Source organism: Mus musculus, chromosome 15 (assembly GCF_000001635.26).
Source record: "Mus musculus strain C57BL/6J chromosome 15, GRCm38.p6 C57BL/6J".
Taxonomy (NCBI): Eukaryota; Metazoa; Chordata; class Mammalia; order Rodentia; family Muridae; genus Mus; species Mus musculus.
Genome location: NC_000081.6, coordinates 80,901,570 through 80,915,658, shown reverse-complemented (window position 1 = coordinate 80,915,658; position 14,089 = coordinate 80,901,570). Strand labels below are relative to the sequence as shown.

The 14,089-nt window shown below is 43.3% G+C and overlaps 1 protein-coding gene across 2 annotated transcripts in view; it reads right to left on the bottom strand.

Moving 5' to 3' along the window:
* The window catches only part of Tnrc6b (trinucleotide repeat containing 6b), a 229,774-nt gene that overhangs the window by 25,428 nt on the left and 190,257 nt on the right, over positions 1–14,089 (bottom strand). For both annotated transcript variants that reach the window (NM_144812.3, NM_177124.4), the window contains 4 exons: positions 13,644–13,775; positions 13,273–13,371; positions 12,947–13,139; positions 2,217–2,354 (listed from right to left, as the gene is read on the bottom strand). In NM_144812.3, the coding sequence (NP_659061.2) occupies positions 2,217–2,354; positions 12,947–13,139; positions 13,273–13,371; positions 13,644–13,775 (562 nt within the window). The remainder of the gene's footprint in view (positions 1–2,216; positions 2,355–12,946; positions 13,140–13,272; positions 13,372–13,643; positions 13,776–14,089) is intronic.

The following is a 14,089-nucleotide window of genomic DNA, read 5'->3' as shown; positions in this document are numbered from 1 at the left end:
GCTCACACCCTGAGGTACAGCACAGTGAGGTAGTGCAGAATGAAATGCTCAATTATCTTGGGGATTGACTGCCAAGGAAATGGGAAAACATGATCTACATTTTCTGATAAGGAAAGAGGATACTGTACTGAGGTATCTTTTAGCATGCCATTTTATTTATATTTATTATCCAGACCTGGCAAATCACTAGCCTGAGGAAGTTATTAAAGTGCCCAGAGCTATGGATGACCCAAGACTAGGGTTACTCAGTCCATAAAACAGCCTTTATAATTTCAGTAAATTATTCTTGATTTTGATCATGCTTAATGGGACAGGCAGAGAGCTCTGGGTGGCTTCTTTCCCAGTCTCTGCATGGGGGTTATTAAAGAAGTTTTATAATGGGCTTATTAAAGAGGGTTTATAACAGAAACCTGAATGAGCTGGCTGGGTTAAGACTGCTGAGGCTCTGCAGCAGGAACACCAGACACTTATCTATATTGATTCTCATGGAGACAACTCTGAATCCAAATGAAATATTGACAAATGAAACAAGCATTGCATTGAAGGCTGGAAGAAGGTCTAGACTTCTTATCTGTTTTCTAGGGAAATGAAGAAGCTCTGAAAGGAAATGATGGACAGGCAAGGCTAATCCAGTATGACTCAGATGCTGTCTGGAGGGACACTAACTCACAGAGAACAAGGGGCTCTGAACAAAGTTTAAACCTTAAGAATTCTCATCTATGCCGGGCATGGTGGCACATGCCTTTAATCCCAGCACTTGGGAGGCAGAGGCAGGCAGATTTCTGAGTTCGAGGCCATCCTGGTCTACAGAGTGAGTTCCAGGACAGCCAGGGCTATACAGAGAAACCCTGTCTCGAAAAAACAAAAACAAAAAACAAACAAAAAAAGAATTCTCATCTACTAGCAATCTTTTGAAGCTTAGGGAATCTTTCTTCTTTTTCTGAGACAGGGTTTCACTACATCTTCCAATACAACCTTGAACTAAGTATAGCTTATGCTGGTTTTTAACTTGCATGTACAACAATACCCAGGTCAGGGCAGGAGTTTTCAAAAATCTGATACTGATCTCTGAGCTCCCAAAAAGCACAGAGCCAAGAATTTGAGATTAGCACGGACCACAAATTCTCAGCTAACCAAACCAACCAACACCTCAGCAAGAGGATTCTGTTCTCTCTCTCTCTTTTTTTTTGTTTTTTGTTTTTTTGAGACAGGGTTTCTCTGTGTAGCCCTGGCTGTCCTGGAACTCACTTTGTAGACCAGGCTGGCCTCGAACTCAGAAATCAGCCTGCCTCTGCCTCCCATGTTCTCTTAAGACACTTAAATAGGGCTTTAATCTTATGGGTGCACAATAACTATTCTCAATCCCATGGGAAGTGGGACGTTATGCCAGCCTTAATTAGAACCCTTTAAATGCCTTGAAAGATGAATTAAGCCAAACCTTCCTCTGATAGGTGATCATAAGACTTAGGGAAAATAACCAAGAGACTCATTACCAAAAGCTAAAGATTTGTGCTTAAAAAATAAATAAATAAAAATTCACAAAAGGGAGGGCTATAGAGATGGCTCAGTACTTAAGAGCACTGGCTGCTCTTCTATAGAACATAGGTTTGCTTCCCAGCACCCACATGGTGCTTAACTGCAGTTCCCAGCAGTCCAACACCCTCTCTCGGTCTCTGAGGGTATTGCATGCATGTGGTGCACAGACATACACAAAATATGCATACACATAAGAGTTAAAAAAATCATAAAAGAAGGCATGGTAGTATACACTGTTAATCTCAGGACATAGGAGATGAAGGCAACAAAACTTGTTGAGTTCAAGGCAGTATGGGCTACAAGACAGTGCAGTTATTCTTTTACTTAACTAAATAACATTTTTTGGGGGACAGGGTCTCTTTATATTGGTCTGGAATTTGCTTGACTTGAACTCAGAGAGATCCACCTGCCTCTGCCTCCTTAGTGGTGGGATTATATACTAAGCCTGCCTGAGATATTGCCTTAAAAGTGTGGTAGGACATGCCTTAATGTCTTCACTGTGGAGGCTGAGGTAGGAGGTTTCTGGGAGTTCCAGGCCAGCCTAGAATTCAGAGAAAGACCCAGTCTCAAAAAGGAAACACACACACACATACAAAAGCCAACAAAACATGCAGAATACTTGGTCAAGGCCTGAGTAGGGATCAGAAGATTCTGCTACTAACATGAGGCTGCTCTCTCACCGTTTTTGTGCATGGTGGCTTCTTGTGTGGCCACAGATGGCAGCCCTTCCATCATTGAGGTCCACTGTTTGAAGCGAGACTCGGTCCCAGCCTCCTTGCCACCAACCATACCATAGTCCATGCCACCAGAGCTGAAGCCTGCAAAGAGATCACAACATGTCTATACGTTTCTTCCATCAGAAACTAAATACTTCAGGAGGAGTCCAAGGATGCCTTTTGACATGGTCTTTATACAGAAACAGCTGCTTGATTCAAAACTCTAATTCTGGGTCCTTCTGGATTAAAAACTGTTGTCTCTTTATGGCATGAAAATGGGTCATCTCATTAGGTATAATCTCAGTGCTTACCTGCACCCACATTTTTCTGAGCAATCATTTGTGCCTTACAATTAGGGGGATTCAACCATTCTCTGACCACATCTGACACCAACATGGGAGAGTGAGTTGTTATGGATTCCAGTGGGAGAGAGGAAAGGCTACACAAAGGAACCTCACCATCTAGGGGGTTTAGGAGCCAGTACAAGGTCTGACTCCTGACATTCAGCTGTGCCTAGAGAAGGGCAAGAAGCCCACTGATACTCCAGTGTTTTCCTGGAGAGAGGGAGAGAGAGAGAGAGGAGAGAGAGAAAGGGGAGAGAGAGAGAGGAGAGAGAGAGAGAAGAGAGGGGAGAGAGAGAGAGAACAGTTTTTTTCCCCACAGAGAGGAACACCCTCAAAGGTACAGGAAGCTTTTTTTTTTTTTTAAAGAGAGTCTGAATTCACAGTGCTGTGAGCCCCAAGCATCAGGCTCTCCCACTACTACGGAGCACCAGAGAACTAAAAGCTACATACAGCCTGAGAGTCTTGCCAGCACAGTTTCACAGGGCTGTCACCTGTTCTCCACTGGGTAGAACGCAGCTTTCAAATGAACTCTCAAAACAGGTAAGTTGCAGATTAAAGCCAACCAACAAAATGGGTCTACATAGCCACAGGAGTCTGGGGATAAGGGACTGTGGGTGAGTGGGGACAAACACTAGTCCCCATTCCACCTCAGTCAACAGGCTTTGGGGCTCCAGCCAGGACTCCGCCCAGCTGTTGCCACTTGCTCTCCAGTGTAAAAGGATGCCTTAGACTGGCTCTCCCTCGAGCTCTACTGATCCAAGTCCTATGAGGCCCAAGTCATGGTCTGCTTCCCCTGAGGGCTTATCCTACTGTCTGGCTTAATTTTACTCATGCACAGACATGGGTGGGGTGAGGATCTGAAACTTTCCCTTCATCTTAAATGATACTTATTTCTATGAAGATACACATTTATAACTGAAATTACTAGCCCAGCTGGTTGGTTGGAGGGTAAAGGTGGTAAGTAGAATTGAGCTTTAAATTTTTTTTTTTTTAATTTTTAACTGCATTTATCTGTGTGTGGGTCTAATGCCTGCACAGGCCAGAGAAAGTGTGTGAGACCTGAAGCTGAAGTGCTGGTGGCTGTGGGTGCTGGGACCCAGCCTCAGGTGCTCTCTAAGAGCAATCTGCACTCTGGGCCAGCTCTCCAGCCTGGAGATTAGATAACCAACCAACCCACCAAACTCATCTTCAATAATGGGAAGGAAATGAGCCTGGAGACCAGGGGCACTGGGAGGCAGAGGGTTGTCTGGGAGTCCTTGTGGCTTAAACACACGACACTTCTGCCTCTGAAAGGAAAGTGGTGAAGGTGAGCAGCTGCAGGCTTCTGGAAGCATGGCTTTTGGCGAGGATAACAGAAGACACGAGGATTGGTAAGGAGAGGAGAAGACTGTCCTCATATAATCCTTTTCTTTCAAGTTGTTCTAAACTGTCTTTTAACTCAGCAAATTAATGATATTTAACTTAAGCTGTTGAGTTTTTCTGTGACTCGTCAAGTGTAGAAAAGGGAAGAACCGAGCAGATCGCACCAAGCTTAAAGGGGACGTCTGTGCCAGCACAAGGCCAGCACAGAGTAAGAACAGGAGATTCAACAAGCCCTGGGAAGGTCCACCCTCTAACCCAGGGCTGTAAAGGAAAGCCTAGTGAGGACAGGCATGTGGGGGACTGCATGGAGTCCACAGCACTGTGCTTGCTCGGCCTGCTAAGGCACCAAACTCACCAGCAAGCACTCCTCTTGCTGTCATGTAGTAAGTGGTATGGCACTGGGATGTGGACCATGCCCTAATGGCTGCACTCAGGTGACCTCTATCTACTTGTGAACTCATCAAGACCAAACTTCCTCAGTCCATGGTAGCTTTCTTCTGATTCTCCAACTCACACACAGAGTCTTAAGCCTGGTCAAAGAAGCAACTGAGTTCAACTTAATGAATATTTATAAATAGTCTAATTCAAGCCTGTCCCTGTATTAGAGGCCAAGGTACAATGGAGATAAGACCTGGTTCAGTTCTTGCCTGGGACTCATTTCGCCTCTTACTTCTTGTCATCCTTGCAAATACAACCCTTTACCTATCTTATCTGTTCCTGCCAGAATCACCCCCTCCTGCCTCTGCCCACAGCACTGCACCATTACCATTTGGTCAGGCTCATTTATCCTGGAGGAAACTCTCAAATTAACTTCTCCTTAAGCTGTGTCTTCACTCCCGTTCTTAGATTCTCCATTCAGTTCACTATAGATTAGAAAGTGAGAGTATCTGACTGCAAGTGTAAGATCTTGGGTGACGCCACCAATACTGAAGATAAATACATAAAAGAAACTACTATTTCACAATAACTGTGAGAAACTGTCACCCACAAGGTGAGCCCTAACACAACTGGTATTTAATACAATTATCCTACTATGGACACAAATTTCTCTGCTTTCATTAAAAATTTAAAAATTATACACTTAGACAGAGAAAATGTGTGTGAGTGTGTGATATAGAAAGGGAAGGAGGGACAGGAAGGAAGAAAAAGAGAGGGAGAGGGAGAGAGGGAGAGGGAGAGAGAGAGAGAGAGAGAGAGAGAGGGAGGGAGGGAGAGAGAGAGAGGGAGAGAGGGGGAGAGGGAGAGAGAGAGAGGGAGAGAGAGAGAGAGAGGGAGAGAGGGGGAGAGGGAACCAACTGAATCTGTTCTGTACTGCTACCTGCAGGTCCCAGGGAACAATGCAGATTGCCAGGCGTGCTGGAAGCACTTCTAGTCACTTCGCCATCTTGGTGGCCATACTTTAATCTTCATAATTTCCATAATGTACAGCTCTACCCTTCGATGGGCTTATTACTATATAAATATTACAAATAGTTTAATATTAACAATACATTAAATAAACATTTAAATAAAATTAGATAAATCTGAAACTTAAGGAGGGAATTTTACTTAGAAACCATATTTTGGGGTGGTGCTGGTTTTTTTTTTGGGGGGGGTTGAGACAGGGTTTCTCTGTGTAGCCCTGGCTGGCCTTAAACTCAGAAATCCTCTTGCCTCTGCCTCCCAAGTGCTGGGATTAAAGGCATGCGCCACCACGCCCGGCTAGACAAGCTGCTTCTTATAAGTAGGTATAGAAAGGAAAGGAAAGGAAAGGGGAAAGGGAAAGGGAAAAAAGAGAAGCGTGAAACAATTGTTTTAAAGATGGTATAATAAAGTCTGCAGGAGACTCATAGTCTAGCTAACGTGGGCTCCATGGGAATTTTGGGTTTAAATCCTGACATGACAAATTAGAAAGGCCTAAATTGGCTAAAATGTGTGTGATTTTGAGTATTGTAGTTGTTTTACTGTTCCTCTGGGACAGAAGGCAAGCCACAGGTTTTCCTGGTTACGGCTGGAGGATGTGCTGATTGGGGGAAAGGTGATTAAGGTGTTTACTCCTTCCAGAGTTGTATGGATCAGATCTGATAGAGGGAGGCCCCCTGAGAACTAGATTCCAGAGAATCAAACAAAAAAGTTTATCTTGATGATACTAAAATTTTGTTTTGAGATTTATATATTACAGAACATACAACCTTGGTCATCTTTATCGTCAGACATGCTGAACTGACCTGCCTGAACTCCTGATATCTTGGTTTTTCATCCAGATCCAGTTAGGACACAGACATCAGAGACTAATACAATCATTGGTGTGGCCTTCTTAAGGCCAACTAACTCCCCCATTTCCCTCCCCTTCCCCTCCTTTCAAAAATATCTCAACACCCATATTCAGCTTGAAGAAGTTATGAAGAGTCATTGTCCCAGTTCCCTAGGCTTTGGGACTGGGGGTGGTTATTATACGTTGTCTTTGATACTAAAAATTTTAAATACAGGGCTTAGACCTAGTCCTTCTATTGCTGTTACTATAAACAGATCTGAGATGTTTAAGCCTGTGAGTTAAGGGCCAAATAGGAAATTCATGGCTCTGAGTTTATTGTTAGGGTGTTTTCAGTTATTTTAATTAAAAATAGCTGAGAGTAGTTAACAGACAACAGACTAGATTACTTCACATAGTTGGTTTTCAAAAACATCCGAAGTCCATAGAATGTGACGTTTAATGTTATTTATTCACTTGTTGAAGACTAGTCTGCTCCTGACAGCTTTCCCGGTCTTGGATTCAAAGAAGAAACTGAGCATCTTTGAGTTACTTCAGTTGTGGAGAAACAGCCACTAGGCAAGAATTGCCTCATTTCATTCTACAGATATAATACTGTCCAAAGAAAGGACACAATTACAGGTTAGGACAGCTTGATTCTGCCAAGACAGAATACGCTAGTCCTTAATATTCTTGTTTCTCTAAGTCTGTCAGATGACCCTGGCCAGTAGGATGAAGACTGATGCTCTAACGTGAAGTAAGGGACTGTCCAAGTGATCAATGGTCTCTATGGATTGGCTAAGTTTTGGAAGCTGTTTTAGGCTTCCTATATATTTTCAGTTAATATCAGTTGTTCTTGGATTTCTGATGGGGTTGAAAAACTACAGTCTCCTAGCTAACCCAGGCTTTCTATTTTGAGAGGAATAGTTTTGAGAGGATGGTTTTCAGATGGCATTCAATCTAAAGCCAAGACATAACCAGATGTAGAATTATAAGTCTTTTAAGTAAGGATAGATGACAGAGGTTCTGTCTAATTAACAAACATGATGGACTGGGTGTTAGGTCTCCCGTACTTTGTAAATTACAAAATAGTAATAGTTATGTTCAATTATATCTGAGAGAAAATAGTCTTTTAATTGGCCAGAAAGGGGGAAATGTTGTGGATAGCCCTGGGGCTAATTATATTTGATGTTAATTTTGTTCTCCAGTGAGTGGCTTTGAACAAGGAATGAGTCAGCACTCAGGGGTGATTTCTAGTAAACCTGCTTCCCACCTTAATTTGTAAACTAAAGGAGAGCTGATGACTAGGCAGATAAAGGGAAAGTGGAGCAGAAGGTGAGAGAGAGAAGGAGAAAATGGGAGAGGGAGAAAAGCAGAGCAGAAGCATGGGGCCTGGAGAATCCACAAGTTCTAAGGGGTCTCATAGATGTGGAAGGGGGCAGTGTAGCGGTAGATCTGCCCAATCTAGGCATAGAGCATGTATTCATACTGAGTCGGGCTTTCATTGCCGGGGAATATTTGGTTGGAGATTTACCGCAACATAGGCCCTTCCCTCTGGACTGAGACAATGCAACCCAAACTGTAGACGGGTCATTATCACCCGAAAAGCCAACTAGGAATATTTTAAATTTTGCTAAAAGCAGAGAATTAGAAACTATTTATTTCAGAAAAGGCAGTGAGGATTAAACAGCCATCATTCATGGATTCATCATGGTGTCCAGGTGCCTGCACACCTTGCATTTGTGTGGTCAGAGAATGCAGGAGATCGTTATCTCCTTGTACCAACTGAGTCAGACCATGGTTACACTCAGGGCATTAGGGGTGGCGAGTGACTTTACCTGCTGAGCCATCTTGTCAGCCCTATTTTTTTGTTTTTGAAAAGGATCTCATGTAGCTCCTGACCCTCCAGCTTCTGTCTCCCGAGTGCTGGGATGACAGGTGGGGCCACTATAGGTGGCTTGTCATTCGAGACATTTTGAGAAAACACAATAAAAGAGGCTTTTAATCCTAGGATTTGGGAGACAGAGGCTGGCAGATCTCTGTGAGTTCAAGGACTGTCTGCTCCGTATAAAGTTCTAGGACAGGCTACTTAGAGGGACCCTAATATTTACAACCAACCAAAACCCAACAAACCCAGAACAACAAAAACCAGACGGTCGTCCTTGTTACCTTTTCACCCAGAAGTATTCTGCGTATAATTTGTTTTTTTTTTTTTTTTCCTTCCCGAGATAGGGTTTCTCAGTGTAGCCCTGGCTGTCCTGGAACTCACTCTGTAGCCCAAGCTGGCCTCGAACTCAGAAATCCGCCTGCCTCTGCCTCTCAAGTGCTGGGATTAAAGGCGTGCGCCACCACACCCGGCAATTTATTTGTTTTTTGGTTTTTGGCTTTTTGAGACAGGGTTTCTCTGTGAAGCCCTGGCTGTCCTGGAACTCACTCTGTAGCCCAGGTTGGCCTCAAACTCAGAAATCCGCCTGCCTCTGCCTCTGCCTCTCAAGTTCTGGGATTAAAGGTATGCGCCACCACGCCCAGCTCTGCATATAATTTAAAATGCTCAGCATCAGAAAGTCTGAAGCATTTGTGTGTGTGTTGTTTGTTCTTCATGTAGTGCTGGCTGTCCTGGAGCTTGCTATACAGACCAGGCTGGCTTTAAAGGCATGCATCATCATGCTCAGGATTTTTTGTGATCTTTACCGTTAATATTTAATATTTTTATAAAAACTCAAGCCCTATGTTATATTTGAAAGATATTCTCAGTAAAATCTTATTGTTGCAGGCTTAGTACATTCCTCAGAACAGGCAGGCATGTAGGCATAGTGATATCACAAAAGTTGGGACACTGGGGTAGGATCAAGTTCAAGGACAGTAAGTTATGGAACAAGTTCTAGGTGAAGTAGCATGGCTTGTCATAAAACACATTTATTATTTAAGAAAAAGAACTAGATAAGATGTGGCGCAGACCTTTAATCTCAGCACTTGGGAGGCAGAGGCTCTCTCTTGAGTTTGAGGCCAGCCTGGTCTACACAGTGAGGTGAATGAGATCCTGCCTCCAGAAAATTAACAGGAATAGAATCCAAATCACAAAATTTCAGTAAAATGTTAAAGTAAAAACGTGTTTTTGTCTGGTGAACTCTGATCTTTAGCATTTATAAACAATTAGGAATCAGCAAAATAATCACAAATAGCATAACTACCTAATAAGACACTGGTAACATTTTTGTGTTCAGGCTTGAAGCCATGGCTCAGCAGGTAGGAGCACTGGCTGTTCTTGCAGAGGACCTGAGTTCAATTCCCAGCACCCATATGATGGCTTACAACCATATGTAACTCCAATTCTAGGGGTTCCAGTATTTTCTTTTGGTCTCCAGAGGCACTGTGAACATATGGTATGGTGTACAGATATGCATTCAGGCACAACACAAACACAAAATAATAGAAAAAACTGTGTTTAAATAAGAAAAGGTATATGCTGTTTTAAAAAAAACAAACAAACCAAAACAAAACAAAAAAACCAAAGCCAAAACCGAGCAGGATCATCACTAACACATCACTTCTTAGCAGACAGCAAACACTGCAGATGTTTGATGACAATCACTGGGATAAACCTGCATCCATTCATTTATTAATTTATTTTTGGTGACAGGGTCTCATGTATTCCACGCTGACTTCAAATTCATGATCCTTCTGGATCTATTTCCTGGGTTTTATATGCTGAAATGAAAGGCTTGTTTTGCCTACCACTGGTTTCCGGATACTCTACAGTTTTCCTTTCCCTTTCTTTTCTGAGATCGGGTCTATCTATGGAGCTTGGGCTGACCTGGAAGGTGATAAGTAGACCAGATAGCTTTCAACTGGCTGTGGTCCCTCTGCCTCTTTTCTTGGGTGCTGTGATTATAAACATGCCTTGCTCGTTGCCTTTCTTTCTGACTGCTACTGAAGATGAACCCAGAACTTTGAGTAGGCAAATCTTCTACTAAGATACATCCCAACCACAGTGATATAGTCTTTACTCATGCATGTAAAAGTATCAAGAGTCACCAAAGCCGGGTGTGGTGGCGCACGCCTTTAATCCCAACTTGGTCTATAAAGTGAGTTCCAGGACAGCGAGGGCTACACAGAGAAACCCTGTCTCGAAAAACCAAAAAAAAAAAGAGTCACCAAGCTAAACTACCCTGGCCATGGAAGTCAGTTTTCTTCCCAAGTAGTGACATGCATTTGGGGTGAGTAATGGACATGGATTGAAAAATGAAAAAGTCGCCTTTGACTTTCCCTTGTACCTTCTGACAAGGGAGGTTAAGGTAAGCAGGGTGGTAGCAGCACCCATCTTTAATCCCAGCACTTAGGAGACAGAGGCAGGCAGATCTCTGGGAATTTAAGGCTGGCCTACTTTACCAATAACCCAAAACAAAACAAAACAGACAGGGGAGGCAAAAGGATAAGGTGTCCTATTTTATGTTCGTATGCTGTCTCAAAAGTCTAAAGTCCGAACCTCCACATGCATAGTAAGCAGCTCTGCCAGCAAGCTCCACCCCTTACTGAATCTCCAGTGGACCGTCCCAAGGGCTATTTTTTTTTTTTTTTGGTTTTTCGAGACAGGGTTTCTCTGCGTAGTCCTGGCTGTCCTGGAACTCACTTTGTAGACCAGGCTGGCCTTGAACTCAGAAATCCGCCTGCCTCTGCCTCCCACCTCCTCAGTGCCGGGGTTAAAGGTGTGCCACCACCATGCCTGGCAATCGTCCCAAGTTCTTAAGGGAGGCTCCCCCCACTGGCCACACTGGCTGTCCATAGGCAGAGAAGAGAGTAGTCTAGGCAAGCACAGCAAGGGCCTGTCTTATGTCAGATGAGGAAAGGTATTCTGCCAACACTGGGGACAGAAGCCTGGCTTTGTATATTTGCTCTGCCACTTCTAGCCTGGAGAGGCTATTCTGAGTTTAAATCAGTTCTCAGGTCATCCATAAGAAGACAGCTGTGGAAAACTGAGACTCCCAGGGTCAAGGACACCTTCATCTTTACTACCTCCTAGATTGAGCTGGAATTCCTAGGTCAGGATAAAAGACAGCCACCTGTCCAATCAAGGACTGGTTCAGGAACAGAAATCTATGTCTCCTCGCTCTCTTTTCCTTTTTTATGGAGATTGGTTTTTCTTTACCAAAATAAATGCTGAGGTCAAGAAAGGAAGAAAGGAAGATCAATTCTAATATCTTGCCATGCAGCTCAGGTTGGCCTTGAATTTGCACCATTTTTGGCTCACTTTCCCAAGCACTGAGATCTCAGGCATATGCCACTAAACACAGCTATTTTATCTGTCTGTCTGTCTGCATTCCTACCTACCTACCTACCTCTCTACCTACTTACCTATTTATCTCATGCTACGGTATCTCTGTATATTTCAAGATGGGGTTTCTCTGTGTAGCTCTGGCTGTCTTGGAACTCACTATGAAGACCAAGCTGGTCCTGAACTCACAGACATCTGCCTGCCTCGGCCTCCTGAGTGTTGGAATTACATGCGTGCGCCACCATTGCCTGGCTATTGTTTTTTAAAGCATGGTTGTCTCACTGACTGAACTTTACTTACAGCATGTTGCCCACTTCTAAAGAGAAAATTTACTGGAAAAAATTTACAAAAAAAATTTCAATGCCAAAAATGTCCTTACATGTGTCCCACCTACCTTTAAAAAGGCATGGCCTTAAAATGTTTGTGCACATTGAGAAGGCAGCTTCATTAGTGAAGTGAAACACTTAACCTTGTTACCCTTTCATAGACACAACCTTGGCCATGTGCAGCATTTAAAGGAAACTCAGTTGGCTTGTTTGAGTACATGCCATGTAAAAGTACATGCATGCTCACATGTGTGTTACTATGTGCATATGTGGGGTCAGGTATCAACCTTTGGTATTGTTTCTTAGGAGATGTCAACCTTGTTTCTTTTTTGTTTTGTTTTGTTTTTGTTTTTGTTTGTTTTAAGGATAGGGCTTCTCACTGGCTTGTAGCTCAGAGACTGACTATGCTATACTGGGTGACCAGTGAGTGCCAAGGACTATAGGCACGTACCATGTATTGTGAAAATAGAGGGGCTGGGGAGATGGCTTAGCACTTAATACCCCTGACTATCTTCCAGAGGACAGTTTGATTTCTAGCACCTACAATGGTGGCTAATAACCATTTGTAATTCCAGTTCTAAGGGAGTCAACAGCCTCTTCCAGACTCTGAGGGCACTGCACATATGTGGTGCACAGACATACACACTGGCAAAATATATTAAAAAAAAATACACTTTTTTTTTTAATTTAAAAAAATTTTCCCAAGACAGTATTTCTCTGTGTAGCCCTGGCTATCCTGGAACTCATTCTGTATACCAGGCCTGGCCTCAAACTCACAGAAACTCCCTGCCTCTGCTTCCAAAGTGCTGGAATTAGAGGTGTGTACCACCACTGCCAGCTTCAGAAATTTTTTAAAAAAATAAATTAAATAATATTAATAAGAAAAGGGAGCAGGAGAGATGGCTCAGTGGTTAAATGCACTGACTGTTCTTCCAGAAGTCCCAAGTTCAATTCCCAGCAACCACATGGTGGCTCACAACCATCTGTGATAAGATCTGATGTCCTCTTCTGGTGTGTCTGAAGACAATGATGGTGTATTCACATACATAAAATAAATAAATCTTTAAAAAAAGAAAGAAAGAAAGAAAAAAGAAAAAAAGGAGGTAATACAAAGCCAAACACTACTATAGGATTGGACAAGCACACTACACAGAACATACCAGAACCATATCCAGGAATTGGCCCTTTGGTTGGAAGGTCTGGGAGCCCCACATTCAGCGCATTGGGTACCATGTTGTCCAAATGTGGCTTAGGCCCAACAGGATGAGAAGGTGAATGCTTCATGCTAGGCTGCCTCTGCTGCTGCTGCTGCTGCTGTTGCTGCTGCTGGAGAGCACTCACCATTCTTGCCAGCTGAGGGTGCAGCATCCATTAAGAAAGGACCCAAGAGAAATGGACAGATGATAAGCCAGTATACCAAATTAGCTGTTAAGCCAAAAGGCGCTTCTCACCCCGAGCACCAGGGGAACCTTCTCCACCCACATACCTGCTGTTCTTGCTGCTGGCGCACTGCTTGAGAAATCTTTCTCTGGTTCTGTAGCAACTGCTGCTGTTGCTGCTGCTGCTGCAGGAGAAGCTGACATGCCTACAAAACAATGAGGAAACCACAGCTTCCTAAGACCGGCATGGAAAGACTGCATGCTACAGGGCAGGTCAGTATGCCAAAAGCATCCATAGCCAAGTTCTTGGTCTAGAGCTAAGGTTACCTTCAGGCAAACTGATCTATCAACTTTTAGTCATAATTAACCATCTGTATAAACGTTTGAACACCAAGTGACAGAAAGAAGGAAGTTAATGCAAAGGTGAAAAGAGAAGCAAATAGTGTCTTCAGCAACAGGAAGAAAGTGCGCCACTTACCAACTGAAACTGGGGTATCTGTGGAAGCTGGCTCAGCATGGCAATCTGTTGAGGAGATAGCTGGGGCCCCACATTAAAGAGACCTGGATTCAGGCCACTGTTGGGGAACTGCTTGAGCATTGAGGCAGAAACCTAGCCAGAAGACAGAGGGAAAATCCTTAGAACTTATTCAAGTAACCCTGACCCCTTGTGAAAAAGACTTGATGGCTCTAAATCAAGGACTGCCATTTTCTTGAAAGCTATCTGCAAGAACTACTTCCGAGTGTTAACAATGGCATCTAGCTCTGGGCTGTGAAGCCATTAAGAACCTTTTAATTCTAAGACTTTCTAATTTCCTGCAATAAAAATGATGAGATTTTAAATCAGGAAAAAAATCTTTAAGAAAAAATGATAACACTGGCTTCTGTCTAGTTGAGAGATTAGTACTGGAAACATTCCATAAAGAC